The following is a 24,429-nucleotide window of genomic DNA, read 5'->3' on the forward strand; positions in this document are numbered from 1 at the left end:
ACTGCATGTAATAATGCATCCTGCAGCTCAGTATTTTCTACATGGGTGTTGGCAATAATATCCAAAAGAGTGCAGAGTAGCCCAGCAGTTGCTAATTGTGTATCCAGCCTCAATATGATGAACTTGGGATTCAAGGAATTCGCTGCGTATTTTTTGCATGGGTCAGCACCTGCCAAAGATTAGTTGCCTGGTGTTATTTATCATGTCATTTTCTGTGCTGGCAAGCTGGGTGATATGTGAGTTTATTGCATTCTGGGTAGCATTTTCATTGGCTTGCAGCTGTTTCAGGGTTTCGTTGATCTATTCAGGGTCATCTGAGTCAGATGTTGTGAAGATGTTTTTAGTATGCAGCAGCCCATGCCTGTTCAACCCCCCTTTCAGGACTATCTCCATGGTCTGGCAAAGCTGACTCTGTAGTTGAGTAAAAGCTGATTTCAGTAATTCACCTGGACATCTCCGAACTTTGTGTTATTACCTGTCATAACTTGTAGCCTGTCAAAAGTACTGTACAGCCACCTAATTTAGTATTTTACTTCCCACATATTGAAATCTAGCCTTAAAGTCCACTAGTTGTCTGATGTGATCACGTCTGGCTGTTGCCTGAATAAGACTCCTCCTGTCAAAGGAAGTATGTCAAGTGCCTCTGTCATTCTCAACCAGCTCAGCAATCTCATTAGGACGAATATCTGAATATCTTCATGCTCCTTTTCACTACCATCCTGGGCTCGATGCCTGGCGCTGGGACTGCCTTTCATTGTCCTGGGATTGGACCACTCCATTCCGTAAGGGAAAGGAAACATAGTGTTAGTTTATTGTTCTGGCTTTTGGCCGAAGCTTGTAGTGATGTGCCGTGTTAGTGACTTCCTGCCCTGATTTCCCTGCCTTTTTCTGTTTGTTTCTCGTACTAATCTCCCCCCCCCCCCCTCCCCCTGTCTTTTAGCAGAAGTTGCTGTCGGAGAGAGAGCAGATCTGACACACCTCCAAAAAGGGTAGATGTGACCGTTGTGAACGATCGTGGTAACATTTGGAATCTTCACCTTTACCAGGGTGGCCGTTCTTTTGGAAAACCTGGAATTCTCAAGGAATTACATTTATCTGGAAAAAGGGAAATATCAATTAATTTCAAGAATTTCATTAAATCTCAAGGAGTTCGGTGTTTTTAATCTAAAATTGGAATTTAGTGTGATTGAGCTTCATAAATGAATTATATGAATATTAGCCAATATAAATTATTGATGTTTAAAAACTATGGTTAAACTACAGCCGAGACGAGAGAATATTTGTTTTGAGGTACTCAGTCGCCCCCTTCATCCTTCCTGCGGTCACCATTAATTTCTCAGGAGCTTCTTATGACATTGTTATCCTCTCCATGTGTGGTATTCTAGGGGATTTTTTTGCTTCTTTTTATTAAGTTTGCGTAGTGACACTGTTTACGCTTGCTGGTGATGGCATCTGAAACAGCCCCTAATAACACATCACGAATTTCTTTGTCTCCCCTTTAGATGTGTAAAGGTTGGTTAACATGACCCACTGGCCTATACAGTATTTTGGTAATATTGTGTTTTGTTATGAGCTCTATCCTGCTACTTTAAAACTTTTGTGTTCACTTTTTGTACCTGGTGCCAAATCATTTTCAAACATTTGGAAAAAACTTTTACTTATGAAACATCTCCTCCCTGGGGTCACTTGACAGATTCAAAGATTGAAGGCATCTTTCGACCAAAAATAACCTTGTAAGTATACTGCCCCATGCTTTGATGAGCTTTTAAGTTGTATGCCCCAATTACAAAAGGAAGTAGACCGCCCCAATCCATGTGTTGTGAATTAACATAACTTAACATTTTACTTGTCATTCTATGAACCATCTCAGTATGGCCATTCACCTGTCAGTGGTCCGTAGCTCCTTCATATGCAGTAAATGGCACAAGCTACAAAACACTAAAATGATTGAAAATTTTGAGCATATATCGTGTTCCCACTGGTGTGTGGGCAAAAGACCTGCACACATTAATTCCAAGAATTTGAAAAGGTTTACCAGCTTCAGGTAGTTGTTGCAATGCAGTCTTTTGGCGGCTTAGATCTGCTCTTTGGGCACATGGATTGCATTTCTTGATGTAATGCTTGCTATGTTATTTGGGCATCATCCATTTGTACGTCTGTCTACACCTGGGACTCGTGAGTCGATGACTATCCTTCACAGGGTGTGAAATCTCCTTGATCTTAGGCAACCTAAAATGTTTTAATACCATGTCTTTTTAAAATTCATCTGAATTTACTCAGTGTTGCTCCACAGAAATGAAGGAATGTCGTGAGCTGATCTTGTAGCGTTTCTTGAATATGTTTGAATGGCTTGACTCAAAAGTGATTATTGTCCAATATTCTTTTAGCTCTTTATATCAAAATATTCTGCACAGCTCTCTGTTAGGCAGGATTATGGAAAATGTGCTCATTGAGATGGTGGTATGCGTGGGTCAGTTCATGATACACCAAGTGGTCAAGCCAGCTGTCTTACCTCCACTCAGCTAGAACACCTAAGAAGGGTAGCTCTCCTTCCTTCTCCATTTCTATAGCTAACTTAATGTTGGGATGTATGCAGTTTATGTGGTAAATAAATCAAATCAAAAAAGGTATCCATATCAGTGAATTTTGCCTTCCATTAGTCACTTAGACAGAAAAGCGGTCTCATATTGTAGAGCAGCTGGGGTTTGGAGGAAAATTGGACCATGTCCACTTCGTACATTTTCATTTCAAGAAGTTTTTTAAGGAAATACTTTACAGACAGCTTACCCAAACATTTCCAAGACAAGAGCACTTCTGTCATTGGCAGCAAAGAAGAGCAAATCAACAGCAGCAACATATCTCTCATCTGCTTCTTTACATTTATACTTAGATGTTAAATTCAGGTACAAGACTTGGTACATGAGGATTACTGAAGGAAGAGGTACCTTTGGGTTCTTTAGCTATGCTTGAGACACTACTTTGCTGCTTCTGCCTTCTGCATGTGCAGGTCATGAGCATTTTTCAGTGTTTCCCTTCATCATTTATTTGTAACATGGTGGTTGTTGTTGTTTTGTTGTGGTCTTCAGTCCTGAGACTGGTTTGATGCAGCTCTCCATGCTAATCTATCCTGTGCAAGCTTCTTCATCTCCCAGTAACTACTGCAACCTACATCCTTCTGAATCTGCTAGTGTATTCATCTCTTGGTCTCCCTCTACTATTTTTACCCTCCACGCTGCCCTCCAGTACTAAGTTGGTGATCCGTTGATGCCTCAGAACATGTCCTACCAACCGATCCCTTCTTCTAGTCAAGTTGTGCCACAAACTTCTCTTCTCCCCAATCCTATTCAGTACCTCCTCATTAGTCATGTGATCTACCCATCTAATCTTCAGCATTCTTCTGTAGCACCACATCTCAAAAGCTTCTATTCTCTTCTCATCCAAACTATTTATCATCCATGTTTCACTTCCATACATGGCTACACTCCATACAAATACTTTCAGAAATGACTTCCTGACACTTAAATCTATACTCGATGTTAGCAAATTTCTCTTCTTCAGAAATGCCTTCCTTGCCATTGTCAGTCTACATTTTATATCCTCTCTACTTCGACCATCATCAGTTATTTTGCTCCCCAAATAGCAAAACTCCTTTACTACTTTAAGTGTCTCATTTCCTAATCTAATTCCCTCAGCATCACCCGACTTAATTCGACTACATTCCATTATCCTCGTTTTGCTTTTGTTGATGTTAATCTTATATCCTCCTTTCAAGACACTATAACATGGTTATAAGTTATATATATGTCACAGATTTGACAAATATTTATTTTTATTTTATTTATTTACTTATTTATTTTTAGGAAAGACATATTAAATTATTTAAAACACTGTCAGTAGTACTACTTCTTAGTGTGCAACAATTCTCTTTTCCATCAAAAACTAAGTGCAGATATTTTCAATTTGAAGTGATATGCTGAAATTGCCCGTATAGCTGATTCCCCCTATACGTAAAATTTAACTTAAAACTTGTAACATGCTAAAATGTAATACGGCTGTATTATTTTTACTTATTTTTGCCTCCAGAATTACTGCAAATGTGAAACTCCAAATCACAGTGCACCACGTTCAATGCTCAGTGAGTATGGTCCATTATATTACCGAATAGAGATATCTCACTTCTGTTGATAGATTTCGGGGAAGTATTCTCTCCAAGTGATGGTCCATGTTTTCCTTGACAGACTTCTATCTCAACTACAAAAAGCGATGTCTGACTAAGAAAAATTGCAAATTTGGATATGATCCATCGTTTTTACTCAAGCCTTGATATGTTATCAGATCTTACTTGTTTAGGCCATTGCTGTTCTAATGTTTTAGATTACATTAGCAGATCAGTTACTCCTGTTTAGTTTAATTGCTGAGACAATCTTTTCTGACTCTGATATTGTCATGTCGTAACCATGTTCAGGTCCAAATCAAAAACACCAACACTGAAAGCAAGTTTGTTATGAACACCTGTGTACAGCCACAACAGAACTGAACTAGTGGGAAGTGTGTGCTGCTATTTATACAAACATTGAATGTTCCTGAATATACAAAGATTACAAACATAAGATATTTAAAGGTTCTTCCAGAAATTATTAATACTAAATAACAAATAATTCCTGGTGCTTGGGCTTGGGCTGCAGCATGCCACACTACGTGCATCTCAGTTCTTGACAAGGATCACTCTCATGGAGTGACCCACTGATTCAGAAGTTCTCATTGAAGAGGACTGCAGCGCCGTGTATCTAGATTTTGTCAGTGATAATACTGTATGGTAGTGCTATCAGATACTTATATTCTGGTCATGTTGTCACAGCCTCCTCACCATTATGAATATTGAAGGTAGCCGCTCTCATCAAAGGCTTACGATTGTCGAGTGGATCTTCAGTTTTTTTTTAATGAGAAGCCCTCACCATCAATCTGTACCTCAGGACTGTAGTAGAGCTTCATACAAAGGACATGGACAACCTACACTTTTATTGTCTTGATGAAGGGTCATAATCCTCAGCTTCATATGTGATGTCCAAGAAGCAAGAAAAAGTACGATATGGCCCAAAGTAGGGCTTTAGTAACTTTGCTGATAATCTCACTTAGTGTACAGGTGTAAAAATCCATACCAAATATGTATGGTGCTGGCCAATACTTGGCATTAAAGTGCTCGTGGTGTTTCTTCTGGGCATCCAGGATCCTTCTTCTTTAGCCCTGATGAAGTATTTCACATAATCATCCCAAGTACTGTCTCGTTGGAACAGGAACAACGTGTCATTGTCATTTTAGCCTTGCGACTGTGAAGCAGTAAAAAGGCTATGAATTGTCAGGGTTGCCACAGTTCTGGAATTTGGGGAATATCAGGGATTCAAACATGCCAGAGAGATCAGGGAAATATCAGGAAAAATTGGGAAAAAAAAACTGGAAAAATCTCGTTTTCGTCTCACTAGATGAAATGGTTTGTTTACTGAGGTGTCGTGCACCATTGTTGCCTGGGTGCAACTGAGTATGTATGTCACTTACCTACTCCCTCATTAGTATTGCTTCTCTCCTTTGTATCACTCACCTCGACTTGCAGCCAGTGCTGTCAAAACTTCTTGCCAGAAGCCTAGCAGCTGCCGACAAGAGGCAGGGAAGCATGAGGAGTGATTTGTTTGGAACTGATTCTCAGAGACTGTTGACACAGTTGCTGGGAGATGGCAGTCATGTGCATGAGTTGTGTCTGAGTGATTGTGCAAATGTGTATGTGTGTGCTCTCGTCTTCTGACAAAAACTATGGCTGAAAATTTAGTTGTGAGGTTGTGATTGTCTTTTCTATGTGCCTGTCAATGGCTCCGCAATCATCTTTACAGTGAGTTGCTATCTATCCTCATTATTATTTATTCTGTTGCATGGATTGATCACTGTGGTCTCATTTCATCAACATGTCTGTGGTTCATGAATAGCTTGCCAAATGCATGGATTTCTGCGACGGGCCAAACCCACGGGTATCTGTAATGGATCGGATCTGTCGAACTGAAGCCATTCGGTTCTTACTAATGTGCAGGCCCTTCCAATTGGCTCTAGTCCCACCGATCTGCCTGCAGACTGGGTCTGTTTATTTGTGGTGTAATGCATTGGATTTTCATACTTTATCCTTGGACCCAGGACTGTGATGCTCCTCAGCAGGCCAGATGCCACGGGCAATGGATTTCAGGAATTGTGACTCTCTTGTGGCAAGTACATTGTACAGAGTGGTGTTTTATAGACATTTTATTTGTTCTAGTATATTCTGGCACTTCAAAAGGGGTTTATATGTTAAAAAGTAATTGTCAGCCATTGGCAGTTTGTACACTAAGTACTGATATATTTCTCAAAAGAAAAATCAAAAAATACCTGTAAAATAATAGAGATACCACAGTGTGTAATAACTGACAGTAATGAACATAGTGGAACCAACATTTTTATTGGCGGTCATCTACAGTGTTGGTTTACACGGTTCTTCCCCACCTTGTCCACAGCTCGTGGTCTAGTGGCTAGCGTTGCTGTCTCCGGATCCTGGGTTCGATTCCTTGCCAGGTCGAGAACTGCCTCCACCCGGGAACTGGGTGTTTGTGTTGTCGACCTCATTTCACCATCATTAATGAACATGTTGAGACTGAACTGTGTAAAGATAGGGACTTTGTATGGGTGCTGATAACTGCGCAGTTAAGTGCCCCACTAACCAAATATCATCATCATCTTCTTCTTCTCCACCTTTTATTCGTCTTTCAAGAGGCCTACTTTTTTCTGAGATTATTTCTGAAATCAGTGAAGGTATTTTAAATCTGTCCTGCGACTCCAAGAAAACACGTATTTTTGTCACCAAATGTGTTTTGTTTTACTGAAATAAAATAACATCATTGGTCTTAATGAAACACATATATCATTTGGCTTGCTATCTCCATCTAAAAAACATTCACTACAAAAGATGTTAAGTTAGTACTTAAGATTTTTGCTCACATCAGGTAGCGTCATCTGCTTGCAAGTTTTATTTAGACATTTCCTCGTTTGAACTATTGTTTCTTGTACCATATCTGCAAAGACAGATTGTCAACTTACATCTTAACTTACCCTTGAGATCTCAAAAATTTGTCAGGGGAAAATCCTAAACCTTGTCTGGAAATCGGGAAATATCAGAGAATTTCACTTGGGAAACTTGTGACAACCCTGATTCTGTGTTGTCTGGCTTTGCTGTGTGTGTGTGAACTCCACCGTGTCTTGCTTTGCTGTGTATGAGACTGTCACAAAGGCAGTATTGTATCATAATCTCTCTTATCAACTTGAACGTACATTGAGAACATATCTGCCAGCATGTTATTAAAGTATTCTCTGAGGCCACACATCTTTGGATGTTAGGCAGTTGTCATTCTTTGGGTATGTTGGAATGTGAGATTACCTCTGATATTTATACTGGAGTGGAAAACGTTTTCACAATCAGAGATCATCACACAAGGTGCTCCTTGCTTCAAAATTATGTCCTCTGCAAGGAACTTTGCAATTTCCAGGGCTTCAGCAGTTCTCACAGCTTTAGCGACAGCATAGTGGGTGAGGTAGTCAGTGCTAACTATTACTATCCATCAATTCCCATTCTTTAACTTCAGGAACTTCCCCAAGAGGTTGATTCCAGTAATGGCACTACTGCAAGTGGAACGGTCGTTTATCGACTAATGAAGTCATCAGAAGATCAAAACAAACTGCAAAACGATTTAGAAAAGATATCTGAATGGTGCGAAAATTGGCAGTTAGTCCTAAATAACGAAAAGTGTGAGGCCATCCACATGAATGCTAATCCATTAAACTTCGGTTACATGATAAATCAGTGAAATATAAAGACCATAAATTCAACTAAATACCTAGGAATTACAAATATGAACAACTTAAATTGGAAGGAGCACATAGAAAATGTTGTGGCGAAGGATAACCAAAGACTGCGTTTTATTTGCAAGACACTTAGAAAATGTAACAGATCTACTAAGGAGACTGCCTACACTATGCTTGTCCATCCTCTTTTAGAATACTGCTGCGTGGTGTGGGATACTTACCTGATACGACTGACGGAGTACATCGAAAAAGTTCTAAGAAGGGCAGCATGTTTTGCATTATCGCGAAATATGGGAGAGAGTGTCACTGAAATGATACAGGATTTGAGCTGGACATCATTAAAAGAAATGCGTTTTTCATTGTGATGGAATCTTCTCACGAAATTCCAATCACCAACTTTCTCATCCGAATGCGAAAATATTTTGTTGAGACCGACCTACGTAGGGAGACACTATCACCACGATAAAATAAGGGAAATCAGAGCTCGTTTGGAAAGATATAGGAGTTCGTTTTTTCCTCGTGCTCTATGAGATTGGAATAATAGAGAACTGTGAAGGTGGTTCGATGAACCCTTTACCAAGCACTTAAATGTGATTCGCAGAGTATCCAAGTAGATGTAGGTACAGATCCCATAGGGGTAATTGTGGCATATGCTTCATTGTTGGTTTTCCTAACAGTGGCTTGCAAAATACCTAATGGATTGATAGTGACTTGGCCAGTAATGCCTGTGTCTGATTCCGGATAGAGTCTTCTTGAATCCCACGTGACCAGATGTTGGAACGTTGCGGAAATACTTCAGGATAGCTGGCTGTAGATGAGCTGGGGTGACGAGGAACGATCCATGACCAATTGGATCATAGCTCCTCTTATACAAAGTTCTGTTTATTAATTGGATTTCTCCTTTGGTGAGTTTCTTCCCCAAGACTTCTGTGGTTTTGAGCAGTTTCTCTGTTCAGCAACAGTGTCATTTAATGCAGCAATGATCAAAAATTCATCCATGCTGTTATGTTCCCCCAAAGGATTACTTGAAAGACAGTCAAAATCATTGTGTTTGCATCCATGTGTGTACAGCATTGTGATGTCATGCTCCTGAAACCTCAGTGCCCATCTTGCCAGTTTACATGAGTCTGCCAGCATAGAGAATGGTAACCTGTCACAGTGGTGAAATAAATCGGCCAGAACTTGTTGATGGTCCAACCTAGTGCAAGGGACTCCTTCACAGTTGTAAACCGGGAGGACGACGGTTCAACCCCGCGTCCGGCCATCTTGATTTAGGTTTTCCGTGATTTCCCTAAATCACTCCAGGCAAATGCCGGGATGGTTCCTCTGAAAGGGCACGGCTGGCTTCCTTCCCAATCCTTCCCTACTCCGATGAGACCAATGACCACGCTGTCTGGTCTCCTTCCCCAAACCAACCAACAACACAGTTGTAAAGTAGTTTATCTCGTACTTGGAGTGTACTCTGGAAGCATAAGCTATCTTCTTTTCTGCCCATTCCGAATTGGCACTAGGACTGCTTCTATCTCATAACTGCTAACTTTGGTGTGAAGTTCCATCTCAACATAAGGACAAGGAAGGAGCTTTCTTCCATCTCATTTCAGTAAAATTTGGCGTCTCCCTGCAATATTTCTTGCAAGGGACGTGCCATGGTACTGAAGTCTTAGAAATTGTCTGTGTATGAACACAGTCTGAGAAACTTCTCACAACGCGAATATGCTGAGAAGGTGGAAATTCTTCGAGTGCTCTTGTTTTCTCTGAATTGGGACAGAATCCGTTGCCATACACTAAATACCCCAATATTTTTAATTCTTACTGAGTGAGGGGGCACAGTGGTTAGCACACTGGACTCACTTTCTGGACAATGGCAGTTCAAATCCACATCCAGCAATCCAGATTTACCGTATTTACTCGAATCTAAGCCGCACTTTTTTTCCGGTTTTCGTAATCCAAAAAACCGCCTGCGGCTTAGAATCGAGTGCAAAGCTAGCGGAAGTCATGAAAAATGTTCGTACGTGCCGCCACAACTAACTTCTGCCGGCGAATACATGTAGCGCTACGCAAGCATACTTTGTAGGCACAAAGATAAATACTGGCACCAAAACCTCTGCGTCAGTAAATAATTTTTTTTAAAAAAAGTGGAAGACGAGATTTTTTTTCTCCGCCGCGAGTTTCGACCACTGCATTTTCATACATTATCCAACGAAGTAAATACAAATTCCGTATTGTTCATCTTCGAATGTAGCACAATTTCAGTGTACTACGAAAATCTGACTGGCAAGACTGTTTGGGATGTTTGTCAATATGGCCAACTCTACGTTCTGAATTTTTTCCTATCTGTGAGAAGAGATGGTTGCTAATAGGAACCTGATGAAATTTGAATCACATACAGTATTCTCTTCACCATAAGAATAATACGAATATAAACATTTTGCCATGTATTCTTTCGTGTTTGCTGCTATCTCATTTAAATCCTGTCTGCCTAATAAACTACGAAACTATAGAGTGAGACAACAGCAAACGTGGAAGAATATACATATCATGTCATGTTTATATTCGTATTATTCTTATGTCTAAGAAATGAAGCACGGCAAGTGACTAGATTTTTACATCTAAGATGACTGTAATTTCTGTGCAGAATTTGATGTAATAAAGAACCGGCCGCAAAGATTTTCAAACGGAGAAAAATTTTCACAAACTCTCGTTCAGAACATGTTCTATCATACGCAGTCTATTATTTGATTCTTGTTGATCATTATCAAAGAAAGCAGCAGTGTAAGTAACAACAAATAGCAGTCTCTTGCCATTGTTTCGCTAATGAGACGATTCCTCTCTCTCTCTCTTTTTTTTTTTAATTGTACGCGGCGGTAGCGCGCACAAAAGCAAGCCATGCCGCGAGCCGCGACTGGCCGTAAAGACGCACTATCAGAATGCAACAAACAATGCATGACACAGTACAGTAATGCATTTTCAGCTTAAGAGTGACGCAAACACCTATAACAAAGAAAACGGCATTTATCAGATCAAAGCAAAATAAGCAATCGATTCAAACCAGACGAAGCACGTGAAAAAGGAAGGGTATCCGTATAAATACGGACGGAGCGCCTGACGCATAGCAATGGCTACGTGGTAAAGCTTAACTGCTAAGCTTACAACTCGAACCAAACTACTGTAGCTGTATCGTCATTCATTCGACCTAAATTGTCTGTCATATTACAATGGACCAACTTTGTTTCGATTTGGAGATGCGGCCTAAAACTTTTCTCTCCCCTTGAATTTCGAGTCTCAAATTTCAGGTGCGGCTTAGATTCGGGAATTTTTTTTTTCCTTTATTTCGAGTCTCATTTTTCAGATGCGGCTTAGATTCGAGTGCGGCTTAGATTCGAGTAAATACGGTAGGTTTTCCATGATTTCCCTAAGTCACTCCAGGAAAATGGCAGAATAGTTCCTTTAAAAGGCACAGCCGATTTTCTTCCCTATCCTTGACACAATCCAAGCTTGTCTTCCATTTCTAATTACCTAGATGTCAATGAGGTGTTACTCCCAATCTTCCAATTTTTATTTCTTGGGTGGCAAAGAGACACTTTATGGATTCATGTGGAGGCCTGCAGCCTTTCAGTTGGCTTAAATAATCCTCAGATGTCTCTAAAAAATGAGCGTGTCATGCAGATAGCAACGACTGTCGTGCAGATAGCAACGACATGTCATCAGTTTAAGGTGTAAAAGTGTGTTGCCCCATCATATGAAGGGCAGTCAAATGAAAACCAAACACCTGCCACAATGGGACCATGGAATGGCACCATTCAAAGTAATCACCACTCACATTAAGACGTTTATCCCACTGGGAGACGAGACGATCAATTCCTGTTTCATAGAACACAGTCGGCTGCTGATGGATACACAACTACACCCACTTTTGCACTTCCTCATCCAACTGAAACCAATGTCCTTGCATGTCTTCCTTCAGGTCACCAAAGATGTGAAAATCACACTGTGAATGACCTGGGCTGTATGGAAGATACTGCAGTATTTCCCGACAAAATTGCTGAAATGTAGCCTTTGTCTGATTGGCAGTATGGGAACGAGCATTAGCGTGGACAGGATAATTTCATCGGACAACATTCCTGGGCGTTTTGCCTTGTGACTCTTGGCACGTCGTAGTTTCTGAAAAGTGTCTCCACACTTAAGGAACATCTACACCTATGTCTACATCTACATCTACACTCTGCAAACCACCCTGAGGTGCATGGCAGAGGGTATGTCCCATAGTACCAGTTATTAGGGTTTCTTCCCATTCCATTCACATATGGAGTCGGGAAGAGTGATTCTTTGAATGCCTCTATGCATGCAGTAATTATTGTAATCTTATCTTCACGATTCCTATGTGAGCGATACTTAGGAAGTTGTAAATTCCCAGAGTCATCATTTAAAACCAGTTCTTGAAACTTTCTTAGTAGACTTTCTCGGGATAGTCTACGTCTATCTTCAAGAGTCTTCCAGTTCAGTATCTCTGTGACACTCTGCTACAGATCAAAAAAACCTGTGACCATTTGTGGTGCCTTTCTCTGTACACTTTCAGTATCCCGTGTTAGTCCTATTTGGTATATGTCCCACACATTTTAGCAGTAATCTAGGATGGATCGCATGAGTGATTTGTAAGCAATCTCCGTTGTAGATTGATTGCGCTTCCCCAGTATTGTACCAGTAAATCGAAGTCTACCAACTGCTGTACCCATGACTTTGAGTCTATGTGATCATTCCCTTTAATTTCAACAGCTGATATTGCCGTAGAGTGCTATGTTTCTTGTTTTGTGCAGTGCACAATTTTACATTTCTGAACATGTAACGCAAGTTGCTGTCTTTGCACCACTTTGAAATCTTATCAAGTTTTGACTGAATATTTATGCAGCTTCTTCCAGATAGTACTGCAACATCTACAAAAAGTTTGGTGTTACTATTAGTATTGTCTTCAAGGTCATTAATATATGAGAACAACTGCAAGGGCCCCAACACACTTCCCTGGGGTACACATGCAGTTAGTTCTACGTCTACTCTCCATACAAGATACATGCTCTGTCCTACCTAGCAGAAGTCCTCAATCCAGTCACAAATTTTGCTTGATACTCAATATGGTTGTACTTTTGACAGTAAGTGTAAGTGTAGTACTGAGTAAAATGTTTTTCAGAAATCAAGAAATACTGCATCTATTTGATTGCCTTGATCCCAAGCTTTCAGTATGTCATGAGAAAAATGTGAGTTGGGTTTCACATGATTGATGTTTCCTGAATCATTCTGGTTGGCATTGAGAAGTTCATTCTGTTCAAGTTAATTCATTATGTTTGAGCTCATAATATGTTCTAAGAGTCTACAACAAATCAATATCAAGGACATTGGACAGTACCTTTGTGGATCACTTGTACTGCCATTTTTGTAGATTGGTGTGACCTGTGCTTTTTTTTCCGAGAACTGGCCACAGCTCTTTATTCAAGGAATCTACAATAGATTATAGTTAGAAGAGGGTCTAACTCAGCTGCAAATTCAGTACAGTGTTTCCATTTGGAGCTTTGTTCAATTTTAATGATTTCAGCTATATCTCAACTCCATTGACATTAATACACACTTCATTCATCTTTTCAGTGGTACGAGGATTAAATTGGGGTAAATCTCCTGGGTTTTGCTTTGTAAAGGAACATCTGAAAATGTGTAACACATTTCCACTTTTGCTTTGCTTTCCTCAGCTTCAGTTCATGTCTTATTTGCTAGGGACTAGACACCAACTTTGGTGCCACTGACATCCCTTACTTATGACCAGAATTTCTTTGGGTTCTGTGAAAGATTATTTCACAATATTCTGCTATGGTGGTCATTGAAGGCATCATGCACTGATCTCTTGACATCCAAACGTGCTTTATTCAGTATCTCTCTATCTGTAATTTTCCCAATTGACTGTTGGATGATTGAAGTCTCCACCGGTGATTATGGTATGATTGGGTAAGTGAACTGACGTTTTCTCTAAAGTTTTTGGTTGCAGCAGGAGATGAGTCTAGTGGGCAGCAGAAGGATCCAATTATTTTATGCCCAACCTTGATACTGAGTCTTGCCCAAACACTCACAAGCAGCTTCAGTTTCTATCTCGGTGGATTTGGCAGTGGTTAACACACTGGATGTTGGTTCAAACCCACATCCAGCCATACTGATTCAGGTTTTCCGTGATTTCCCTAAATCGCTTTAGGTGAATACCGGGATGTTTCCTTTGGAAAGGGCACTGCCGGCTTCCTTCCCCCAACCTTTCCTAATCCGATAGGACAGATGATCTCACATCTTGGTCCCCCCCCTCCCCCCAAACAAACCAATCGGTGGATTTGAGCTTCTTGTCTACTGTGACAAATACACCACCTCCATTTCCCATTTGCCTATCCTTTAAATTTTCCCCAAAAATCTCATTACTATCAATTTCAGTTTTCAACCAACTTTCTGTGTATAGTATTATGTGAGCTTCACTGCTTTTCAGGAGTTCTTCAAACTCTGGCTCTTTGTTATGAATGCTTCACCAGTTTACCTTTAGGATTTTAATACTCTCACCTGTTGGAGGCATTTGTTTCGATCTTACGCTGATACTTCTGCATTTCCTACAGCTAACATTATCTGGATTCGATGGAGAGTCACCTAAACTAAGAAGCCCTCCTGTGCATTCCACACAGAGTCAACTACCTGAGTAGCAATATTTGCTACAGTAACTAAATCACAAACGCTGATTTACTACACTTTGTTTGTAGATTATGCAAAGGACAAAGGCAGCTTCCGATAATTCTCAAAAACGCACATTTATTTGCACTGATATGAGTTCAGTTAAAAAAATTTGGAATATTAATCATTTCGTGTCAATGGTGTGTTGGAGTGAAACACAGTTGGATCCCTGCACATACCTGTGTTTAATGTGTAAGTGCTAGAAGTTTCATTGTTATATGCCTTTTAGTTACTATTCAGTGCTGTATTGAGTAGAACATTGTGTCGCACAATTTGCGAATTTCAAGCTGGCATAGTTAGAGAAGCAACCCGTCTGTATTAAATTTTGCATGAATCTCAAGAAAACCTTTACAGGCGCACACCAAATGATGCAGAAAACCTATAGTAAAGAGCGCTTAAGCCGTACTCCGTGTTAATATTGTTTCACACGGTTTAAAAATGGCAGGTCGGAAATTAAAGATGACCCTCATTCAGGAAGTCCTTCAATGTCTACCGACTACACTAATCTCACCAACGTCAATGAAATTGTGTGTGCCAACCAAAGACTGACTGTCCGAGAGATTGCAGAAGATTGTAACATTTCAGTTGGATCATGTTGTGAAATCCTGACATAGCATCTTAGAATGCTTCGTGTTGTCGCCAAGTTCATCCCACGGCTCATGAGTCATGACCAGAAAGACTTTCGCCTCACAATCTGTGTAGAGCTTTTGGATCGCACAAATGAAGAAGAGATGTTCCTTAAGAGAATCATAACTGGTGATGAGGCGTAGGTCTGTGGTTATGGTGTCGAGACCAAGATTCCGTCTTCACAATGGGTGGGGAAAGATTCTCCAAGACCAAAAAAAGCTCATCAGTTGAGGTCAAATGTCAAAGCCATGCTGATAGTTTTCTTTGACTTTGGAGGATTAGTTCACTGTTAATCAATGGTAATATCAGGACGTATTGTAAAGCCTGCGAGAAAATTTAAGAAGGAAATAGCCTGAAATGTGGCGAGGCAGTTTGTGGCTCTTGCATCACCATAATATACCTGCACATTCATCCCTACTAGTGCATGATTATTACATGAAACACGAAATCACTGTGCTATCTCGTCCTCTGTACTGTCCAGACTTGGCCCCTGCGGACTTTTTTTTTCCACAGTCCAGCAAAGGGTGCACCAACACTGCTTCCAGAAGTGGAAACAATGTTGGGAGCGGTGTATCAATTGTGGAGTAGAGTATTTCAAAGGAGATAACACAAATGATGGGGAAGTTCTGTGAATATGATATAGATCTGAATTTCCTGTTCACCAACTTCTTCAAACGAGCCTTTGACAGCATAAACTGGCAAGAACTATACAGAGTACTGGAATAAGTTGGTGGTTGTTGTTGTTGTTGTTGTTGTTGTTATTGTTGTTCTTGTCTTCAGTCCTGAGACTGTTTCGATGCAGCTCTCCATTCTACTCCATCCTGTGCAATCTTCTTCATCCAGTACTCTCTACTTCGAACATCATATGTTTCCTTTGCTGCTTGCTCAATATACAGATTGAATAACGTCAGGGATTGGCTACAACCCTGTCTCACTCCCTTCCCAACCACTGCTTCCCTTTCATGTCTCTCGACTCTTATAACTGCCATCTGGTTTCTGTACAAATTGTAAATAGCCTTTTGCTCCCTGTATTTTACCCCTGCCACCTTTAGAATTTGAAAGAGAGTATTCCAGTCAACATTGTCAAAAGCTTTCTCTAAGTCTACAAATGCTAGAAACATAGGTTTGCCTTTCCTTAATCTTTCTGCTAAGATAAGTCGTTAAGGTCAGTATTGCCTCACGTGTTCCAACATTTCTATGGAATCCAAACTGATCTTCCCCGAGGTCAGCTTCTACCACTTTTTCCATGCGTCTGTAAAGAATTCGCATTAGTATTTTGCAGCTGTGACTTATTAAACTGATAGTTCGGTAATTTTCACATCTGTCAGCACCTGCTTTCTTTGGGATCGGAATTATTATATTCTTCTTGAAGTCTGAGAGTATTTCGCCTGTCTCATACATCTTGCTCACCAGATGGTAGAGTTTTGTCAGGACTGGCTCTCCCAAGGCCGTCAGTAGTTCTAATGGAATGTTGTCTACTCCCGGAACCTTGTTTCGCCTCAGGTCTTTCAGTGCTTGAAGAAGCCAAGGCTCACAATAGAGCTGTAGCACTACTGAAAAAGATTTCAGAGGAGACAATGTACAATAAGTAAAAAGTAAGCATACAAAAATTTTGTTAGCAAAGTTCTGGAATGTTTTGAACAGACCTCACACAATGAGAGTCAGGGTTGATGTATGCTTTGACAGAACTGTGAACCACAAAAGCTAATTTGCTACAAAATAAATTATGCATCCAAAACATTCATACCGGTAACTTACAAAAATATAGTTTTGTATATGTCCAAAAATCCTCCAAAATAACCTGATTCTCACGTAATTGTACAATGAAATTAGAGGAGTATTGTTTTGAATGACGATAGGCCTACTGTTCTCAAAAATTTTAATATAGCACAATTGAATTTAAGCTTATAATTGACAATAACAGTGTGAGTTTATCGCGGCACTCGTAAATGTTTGAAATTGCACAATATATAATGATTCAAACAATTATTGATACGTTCAATGAAAGATTATGCAGAAGTGACATGATCAGTAAAAAATGCGAATCTAGATCTTCAAATCGGCATATGCGTATATTTTACAAGTTGTCCTACACAAAGGAAAATTCCGAAGTTGGCTTTGATATGTAAATAAATGTACATATTGCATGTAGCTGATTCTATGCACACTTCTACACTGGCATGTTGTAGGAGAACACTGCAGAATGTGTTTATCTTAGTCAAAATTGCTAAAGCACATCTTCTGCCTGTTGCAGCTAACAATGCAAACTCCTCGAGCAGACGAAGCATCTTGTTGCACTATTAACACCTGCCCCCACACTGCCAATCAAACGAAGGCTATGCTTCAGAGATTGGGTTGGGAAACAATGCAATGTTCTCTGTACAGCCTGGATCTTCACCATGTGATTTTCACACCCTTGGTGACGTGAAGAAAGACGTGTGGACACAGGTTTCAGTGGGAGGTAGAAGTGCACACATGGTTGCGGGCCGTTAGCAGCCGACCGTATTATATGAAATTGACCGTTCCATCTCCCAGTGGGATAAATGTTTTAATGCTTGTGGTGATTAATTTTGAATGGTACCATTGAATGGTCCCATTGTGGCGGGTGTTGGATTTTCATTTGACTACCACTTATATATACAAAGGCGGCTGGAGTGTTACACAATCCAAATATTTCTTTAAAATTAGTACTGCCGTTAGACAGTTGTTTATTTATAGTGTTACATTTACACATACACAATCATGATTTTGGCTTCGAAGTGCCATTATCAAGTGTTTTCTGAAAGCAGATTAGACAATAACAGTGAAATACATAACAAGTGATATAACCATATAAGAATCCATATTTATAATGCTTACTTACAAGTGTTATACATTGCCTAAGATTGCATACTGTCGTATTAAAATACACTATTAGACACATTGTCTAAGAGTCACTATTTCTGGCAGAGGCTACTGCTTTGTTTCATCACTGAGTATACCATCTTGACTGAATGACAGTTTTTTTTTTTTTTTACTCAGTGTTCGGTAGGATAGGAAAGGTTAGGAGCAATTTATTTTGTTTGGTAGTTGCCTGCTCATAAACATAAACAGTAACAAACCTCTCAATAATATTCGCTGCATCCATAAATATAACAGTCCAGCTAATCATTGACGTTGTTTAAAGTACATTTTAGTAGGTAAATATTCAGCTTTGTACATGAAATTAACACATGGCCAACTAAGTTATGTAATTTTGCCTCAATTCAAAATTAATACAATACAGTGCAATTACTTATTCTACTCACTCATTAATTAACTGGTGAGGTTTGAAGCGATATTTATGATGTACGTATCATCAGGCATGTACATCCTGTTATATGTGGTAGATCATTACTTAGGAATAAGTGCAAATAACACAGGTATGTGAAACTTGTCTTGTCCATAAAAGCATTTAAACAAATAAAAGAATCAAATGATTTCATGTTAAACAGCACATTTAACATAATTCAAAATATGAATTAACCCACTTGGGGCGCTCATGTGTAGTAGCTGATTAAGTTGTTAACATTAGTATGTCATCTTTACATCATATAAATAAGATGTCACTACTATAACATGTAAATATAATTTATAGCACCAAGGTTGCAGCCGTATGTATCAATACCATGGTGCACTCATGTTTGTAATTGTATCTCATCAACCATTAACAAATACTAGGATATCCCTACTCCTTGTATTATGTTAAATTTAAATGTGCTGTTTAATCTGAAATCATTTGATTCTTTTTTTAGCTTAAATGTTTTTTCTCACTATCCTCGTATAACCTAACATGTGGCAGAGGAGGGGTCTTGATGGTCTTCCACAACTCACATAGAGACCACATTCGGGAGTTGATCATACCTCTTTCATTTGACAGTTTCCTGTTGAATTGTCCTTGATGTGCTGGTACCACTAGATGAATTCTTTTGTTGTGACATCCTTCAGTGATTCATTTCACCAAATGTGAAATTTTGTCAACTTCAGTCATGCTTGGATTCACAATGTTGCAAAGGGCCAAAACATGCTGTATGCATGGCTGTGTCATTGGGCCCTGTTCTTCAGTTCTTCTGCTAAGTGGACTTGCTGTTAATTGTCAGCAGATGCTTCCTTCGGCTCTGTGTGGAATTTTTCCCAGCTATTGGGCTTCTCTTCATTGTAAAGCATGACCAAGTAAAAGCATGTATTTCCCAAACACCTCATGTAATTACACCTGTTGTATTTGATGACTCTGTCCTGACCAGCATTTTCAAAAAAAATTGATGGATATCTGTTGTGCAGCTAGCTTTCTGCTGTCTTGGAGTCCATTGGTCTCCTGAATATATGGATTGTCAGGTACAGCTCAATTTGGGCTGTCCGACTTTTGCAAAACGTGAACACTCTGAGACTGAAGGTTTATTGGAGCAAAATACTTTAGCATGACAACTGTATTTAGCGAACACAATGAACAGGGAGCACAGCAATTATTACTGTCCATCACACACTAATCAGACTGTAACCTCTAAAGTAAATCATTCTTGAATTTATGGATACTCGAGAGGATGTCCGTAAGCAATTACTACTGTAACCTGGAGTGACAGTGTCGAGAATGGAACACAAAACACAGAACATACAAAGCATATACAAGTTCACAGCAAGGAATAAACAATACACAGAGATATAAAAATCTAGTAGAAAACACAGTGCTCTTGACACACGACACTACACCATTGAACACACGAGCTTCACTGGTATGACACGAACTTGAAATTCAGCTGCGACATAAACATGCAGATGCTACAGGATCTCTGGAATGATGTACTACTTGTATTCTGTATGGTTCCTGTATGTGTAGGTTACTGCTTTTATGTTGCTTAACTTTAACCATCGTGAAGTTTTTTTTTAAGTACCTGGTATCTCCACTAAACCTCATAGCCACACTGAAATCCAAATCTGCAAGCAGGGTCATCAATGAAATATAACACATAGCAATGAAAGCAAGTTTGTTATGAACGCAAACATACAGCCAGAACAGAGCTGAACTTCTTGGTGGATAGTGCTGCTATTTATACGAACATTGAACATTCCAGAATATACAAGCATTACAAATGTAAGATACCTCAACACCTTCCAGAAATAATAAATTCTAAATAACTGCTGGTGGTCGGATTTGAACTGGTGACCCAATGCACTTAAGCCAGCAGCGCTAGCCAGAACACTGCACTACATGCAACACAGCTCGCAGCAATATTATTGTCTTGTTTATATGCAGGGCCAGTTCTGATACTTGCTGGTAGTGCTCCCTTTGTAAGAAATTACAAGCTCCATTACATGACCACCATATTCTTCAGTTGCTGACTCATGCTGAAAGATAGGTCTCTCAGGGGTATGTATACTGCTCTTTCTCAGCCAGTTTTGGATGAAAAAATGCAAAATTTCTGGACGTCATGGCATATTCCCACTTCAGCCCCTATAGTTTCATGAAGTTCCGATAGGTGGCAGCACTATATCTATCCTTCAAAATTGAATCTTTAACAGAGGTGCATTCCAGGCAGAGAGCTGTCATTGAGTTTCTTTTGGTGGAAAACCAAAGCATCACAGATATGTAAAGGCACTTGCAGAATGTCTGCAAAGGCCTGGCAGAGAACAAAAGCATGATGAGTCTCTGGACGAGGTGTCTGTCATCATCGCAACAAGGTTGCGCAGACCTGTCTGATCTGTGTGTTAGCTGATCACACATATCTGTGACTTCTGCAGTTTTGGAATGTGCAATGTTGGAATGTACGGACACTGTAACTTGAGGTGATCGACATATCACAAACAAACACCTTGCAGCACAACTAGACATGCCTGTTGATATTACTGACACACTTGTCCACCTGTTGGGGTACTCAAATGTGTGTAGTGCAGGTTCCTCGCTGCCTAACAGAGGATGATAAAGAACAATAGGACCACCTGTGCAGAATTGCTGCCATGTTACGAGGCAGATTGAACATTGACAAAGGTGATCAAATGTAGGTTCATCACTTCAAATCAGAAACGTAGTCGTGATCCATGAAATGGCGCCACAGCACCTCTCCTTTGAAGAGAAAGTTCAAAGCTGCATGCTCAGCTGATAAAGTCTTAGTGACTGTTTTCTGGGACTTTGAAGGGCGTATTCTGTTTGATTTCTTCCCACATCATGCAACAATCAACTCTGAGGTGAAGTGTATTGTACTACACTCAGGAAATCGAAGAAATGACTTCAGCACGTTCGTCGCCACGAAAATGCAAACTAACTCCTTCTACTCTACAACGGAAGGCCTCTCACAAGTCTGTGCATTCAAGAGGAGCTCACGGAACTTCATTAGACTGTTCTTCCTCATTCATCTACAGCCCGGATCTCAGACCTTCTGACTTCCATCTTTTTGGCCCAATGAAGGATGCACTCTGCTGGATGCAGTACTTGTATGATGGGGAACTTATTGATGCAGTAAAACATAGACTCCAGACATTGACTAGTAGAGTGGTACCATGCCCTCCCACTAAGGTGGCCTAATGCTGTTGTTGCATTGAATGTAGATTATGTTGAAAATTATTGTTTTGTAGCTGAGAGAGCGGGAAATAATGCTGTGTATTGCAGTCCTGAATAAAATCCAACCTGTTTTCAGAAAAAAGTGTTGCATACTTACTGTTTGCCCCTCATATTAATGTTGGATGCTATTTACATGTAACAGTGATTTTTTGATGTTATTAGGTGTCATCTTTATCTCTGATTGCTTCAAATTTATGCTAAGTTGATTATTCATTTTTGGCATTGTTCTATCGTCTTCCATAGTTCATCTTTTGTATCTACCAGCATATTGCAGATGGTTTAATTCCTTTCCTACAATTTTAATTCTTGTATCTCCCTCAATCTTGTTTTCTAAAGGCATGTTCCAAAGTTGTTACAGAAAATTTTGGTGATTAGACTTTCCACTTCTCCCATTGTCTGTGTAATTCAAGTACAAATTACCAGATAACAGAAACAGTTCGGAAGAGATCATTCGTTTAGGCAATGCTTTTTTTCTCCAAGTATGTGCTATACTTCTGAAACAGTCTGTCAACTTGTTTTAGGCACTTTAGTCTCATTTTGTAGAGTTTGTATTAAAAATATTTAGATTTTCTGAGGCTTGCATAGAAGAAGGCAAATGCCAGGTGGTACCTAGGAAAAGAACAGTTGATTTCCTTCTTCGATCTTGTGTGATTCTTGAATTATGCCACCATGATGTGTAATAACGACCAATTCCAGCTGGCAGTTCTGCACTTTTGCTACTCAGAGAGAGGTTATACAAGCATCTCTTGTCCCACCAGGCAGACAGATTCTTGCTTTCCTCCTGATGCTTTATTTCTGTACAACAGTTTACATACACCACATATAACATCATGAAACATTAGGCTATCATATCCATACAATTTCCTTACACGTGACTGTAATTCTATCCGTAATGGGCTGAGGCGACACAAGACCCTTAACATGCTGTGTAATATTATTTTGGCATGTCACAACTACAACAAAAATAACTCATTTGGGAACCTTACATTTGAGTTGAGTCAGATAATATTCTTGCTGTTAATATAAATCACCTCAAAATGCATGGTCCACAGGATAGTTTCAATACTGCTCTGATATTTATTACATGAATCTCTGCCGAATACAAAATCTAAAATATGGATGCATTAAGTGTTACTATGTGGGTGAATTTTCTAGGCTACATTGTGGCTTTGTGAAGACTATCCTCTCAGCTTGCAAGAACAGATCATGCCAATAGTTGACCTGATGGCAATTTCCAGTTCACATTTTGCCAAGCTGAAGGATTTCATACAGATGCAGCTTCCTGCTGGATTTCCAGTTAAAATAGGTATTTTGTGACCTCAGACTAATGATGATTCATCTTAATATGGATTTTTGTTTATTATATTTATGTACAGTTTTATTTCTTCCTAGAAATTCCGTTGTTCCATGTTCTGAATGCAAGAATTACTTTTGGGAACATATTCGGAATGGATGAAGAAGTTGGGGGTGTATCGATCGTACGCGAAGAGGATAGAATAAGTTGTGTTGTGGAGGACAATTGTTTTGTACCACCACCATCATATACAAAAATGGGTGAGTCCTCTCAGAATTTTGTTAATGATTATCTGAATAAGTTGCGTTTGGTTCAGTGTTTCATTATTAATTTTATGAGGGTGGTTTTTTATATCACTAATATAATATTCTTGCCTGTGCTTAGTGCATTGGCGTATTTCAAAGAACTTCGATTAGAGATTGAATGGAAATTTGGCAATGTGTAATGTAAATTGTATAGAATATGCTTAAAGAAAATCCTGTGTGGAATACAAATATTTGAAGGAAGATAATAAGTCAACAAACAGTTAAGGTGCTGAGTGGTTGAGAGGTACTTACACAAGATCAAAATTGGGCAAAGTTTTTGGATGACCTCCTCCTCCTCCTGGCCAGCTACATTATATGGGTGCTATAGCTCAACAGGGATCAAGGAAACATCATTAACAATGAAAAAAAAAAACAGAGGTTTAAAGTGTAATGAGCAATGTTTATGCAAATTATGATAAGGCAGTAACTGAAACAGCATTTAGTCTTTATTGCCCATTGCAGGTTAAGCTGAAACATGTGCTGTTAATTGAGTTACATGAGCACAAAAATTGAGCAGGAGGGACTAACTTTGAGATAGAAACTGTTTGTTTTCTAGGTAATAATACACAAGCAGATGAAAACATTAAAATGAGTAGAGATCAGTAATACAACAAATAAAGAATTTCACAAATGAGTCCTACATACTAGATTATTAACATACCACCGCCCAGCAAAGAAAGTCAACATGTGACACGAGATTAGACTGAAAGTGTTCATAAATACTGAACTGTGAATGAAAATGACAGAACAGGTTGGTGAAAAGATTGTGCATTTCACCATTGATTAATTAACATCAACTCTTTCCCAAAGCATTTCCAGGAGATTTGGTAAAACAGATTACAAAAGTTGAAAATTATTTGACGAAGTTAGGTTGTTGTTTTGTTCTTATCTGTATATTTTTTAAAAATCGTGATAAAATCTTCTAAAAAAATAGTTTCCACTTGTGGCTGTTAACCCTCATTTATTGTAGGTTCTAAGTACAACCAGTTTTTTTGATATCTTCTAACTATGCATAG

General features: G+C 39.4%; 1 protein-coding gene across 3 annotated transcripts in view; it reads left to right on the top strand.

Annotated features, from left to right (window-relative positions):
* The window catches only part of LOC126190737 (ankyrin repeat domain-containing protein 13D), a 124,432-nt gene that overhangs the window by 94,003 nt on the left and 6,000 nt on the right, over positions 1 to 24,429 (top strand). For all 3 annotated transcript variants that reach the window (XM_049931234.1, XM_049931242.1, XM_049931252.1), the window contains 2 exons: positions 22,970 to 23,120; positions 23,207 to 23,368. In XM_049931234.1, the coding sequence (XP_049787191.1) occupies positions 22,970 to 23,120; positions 23,207 to 23,368 (313 nt within the window). The remainder of the gene's footprint in view (positions 1 to 22,969; positions 23,121 to 23,206; positions 23,369 to 24,429) is intronic.

This window comes from Schistocerca cancellata, chromosome 1 (genome assembly GCF_023864275.1).
Source record: "Schistocerca cancellata isolate TAMUIC-IGC-003103 chromosome 1, iqSchCanc2.1, whole genome shotgun sequence".
Taxonomy (NCBI): Eukaryota; Metazoa; Arthropoda; class Insecta; order Orthoptera; family Acrididae; genus Schistocerca; species Schistocerca cancellata.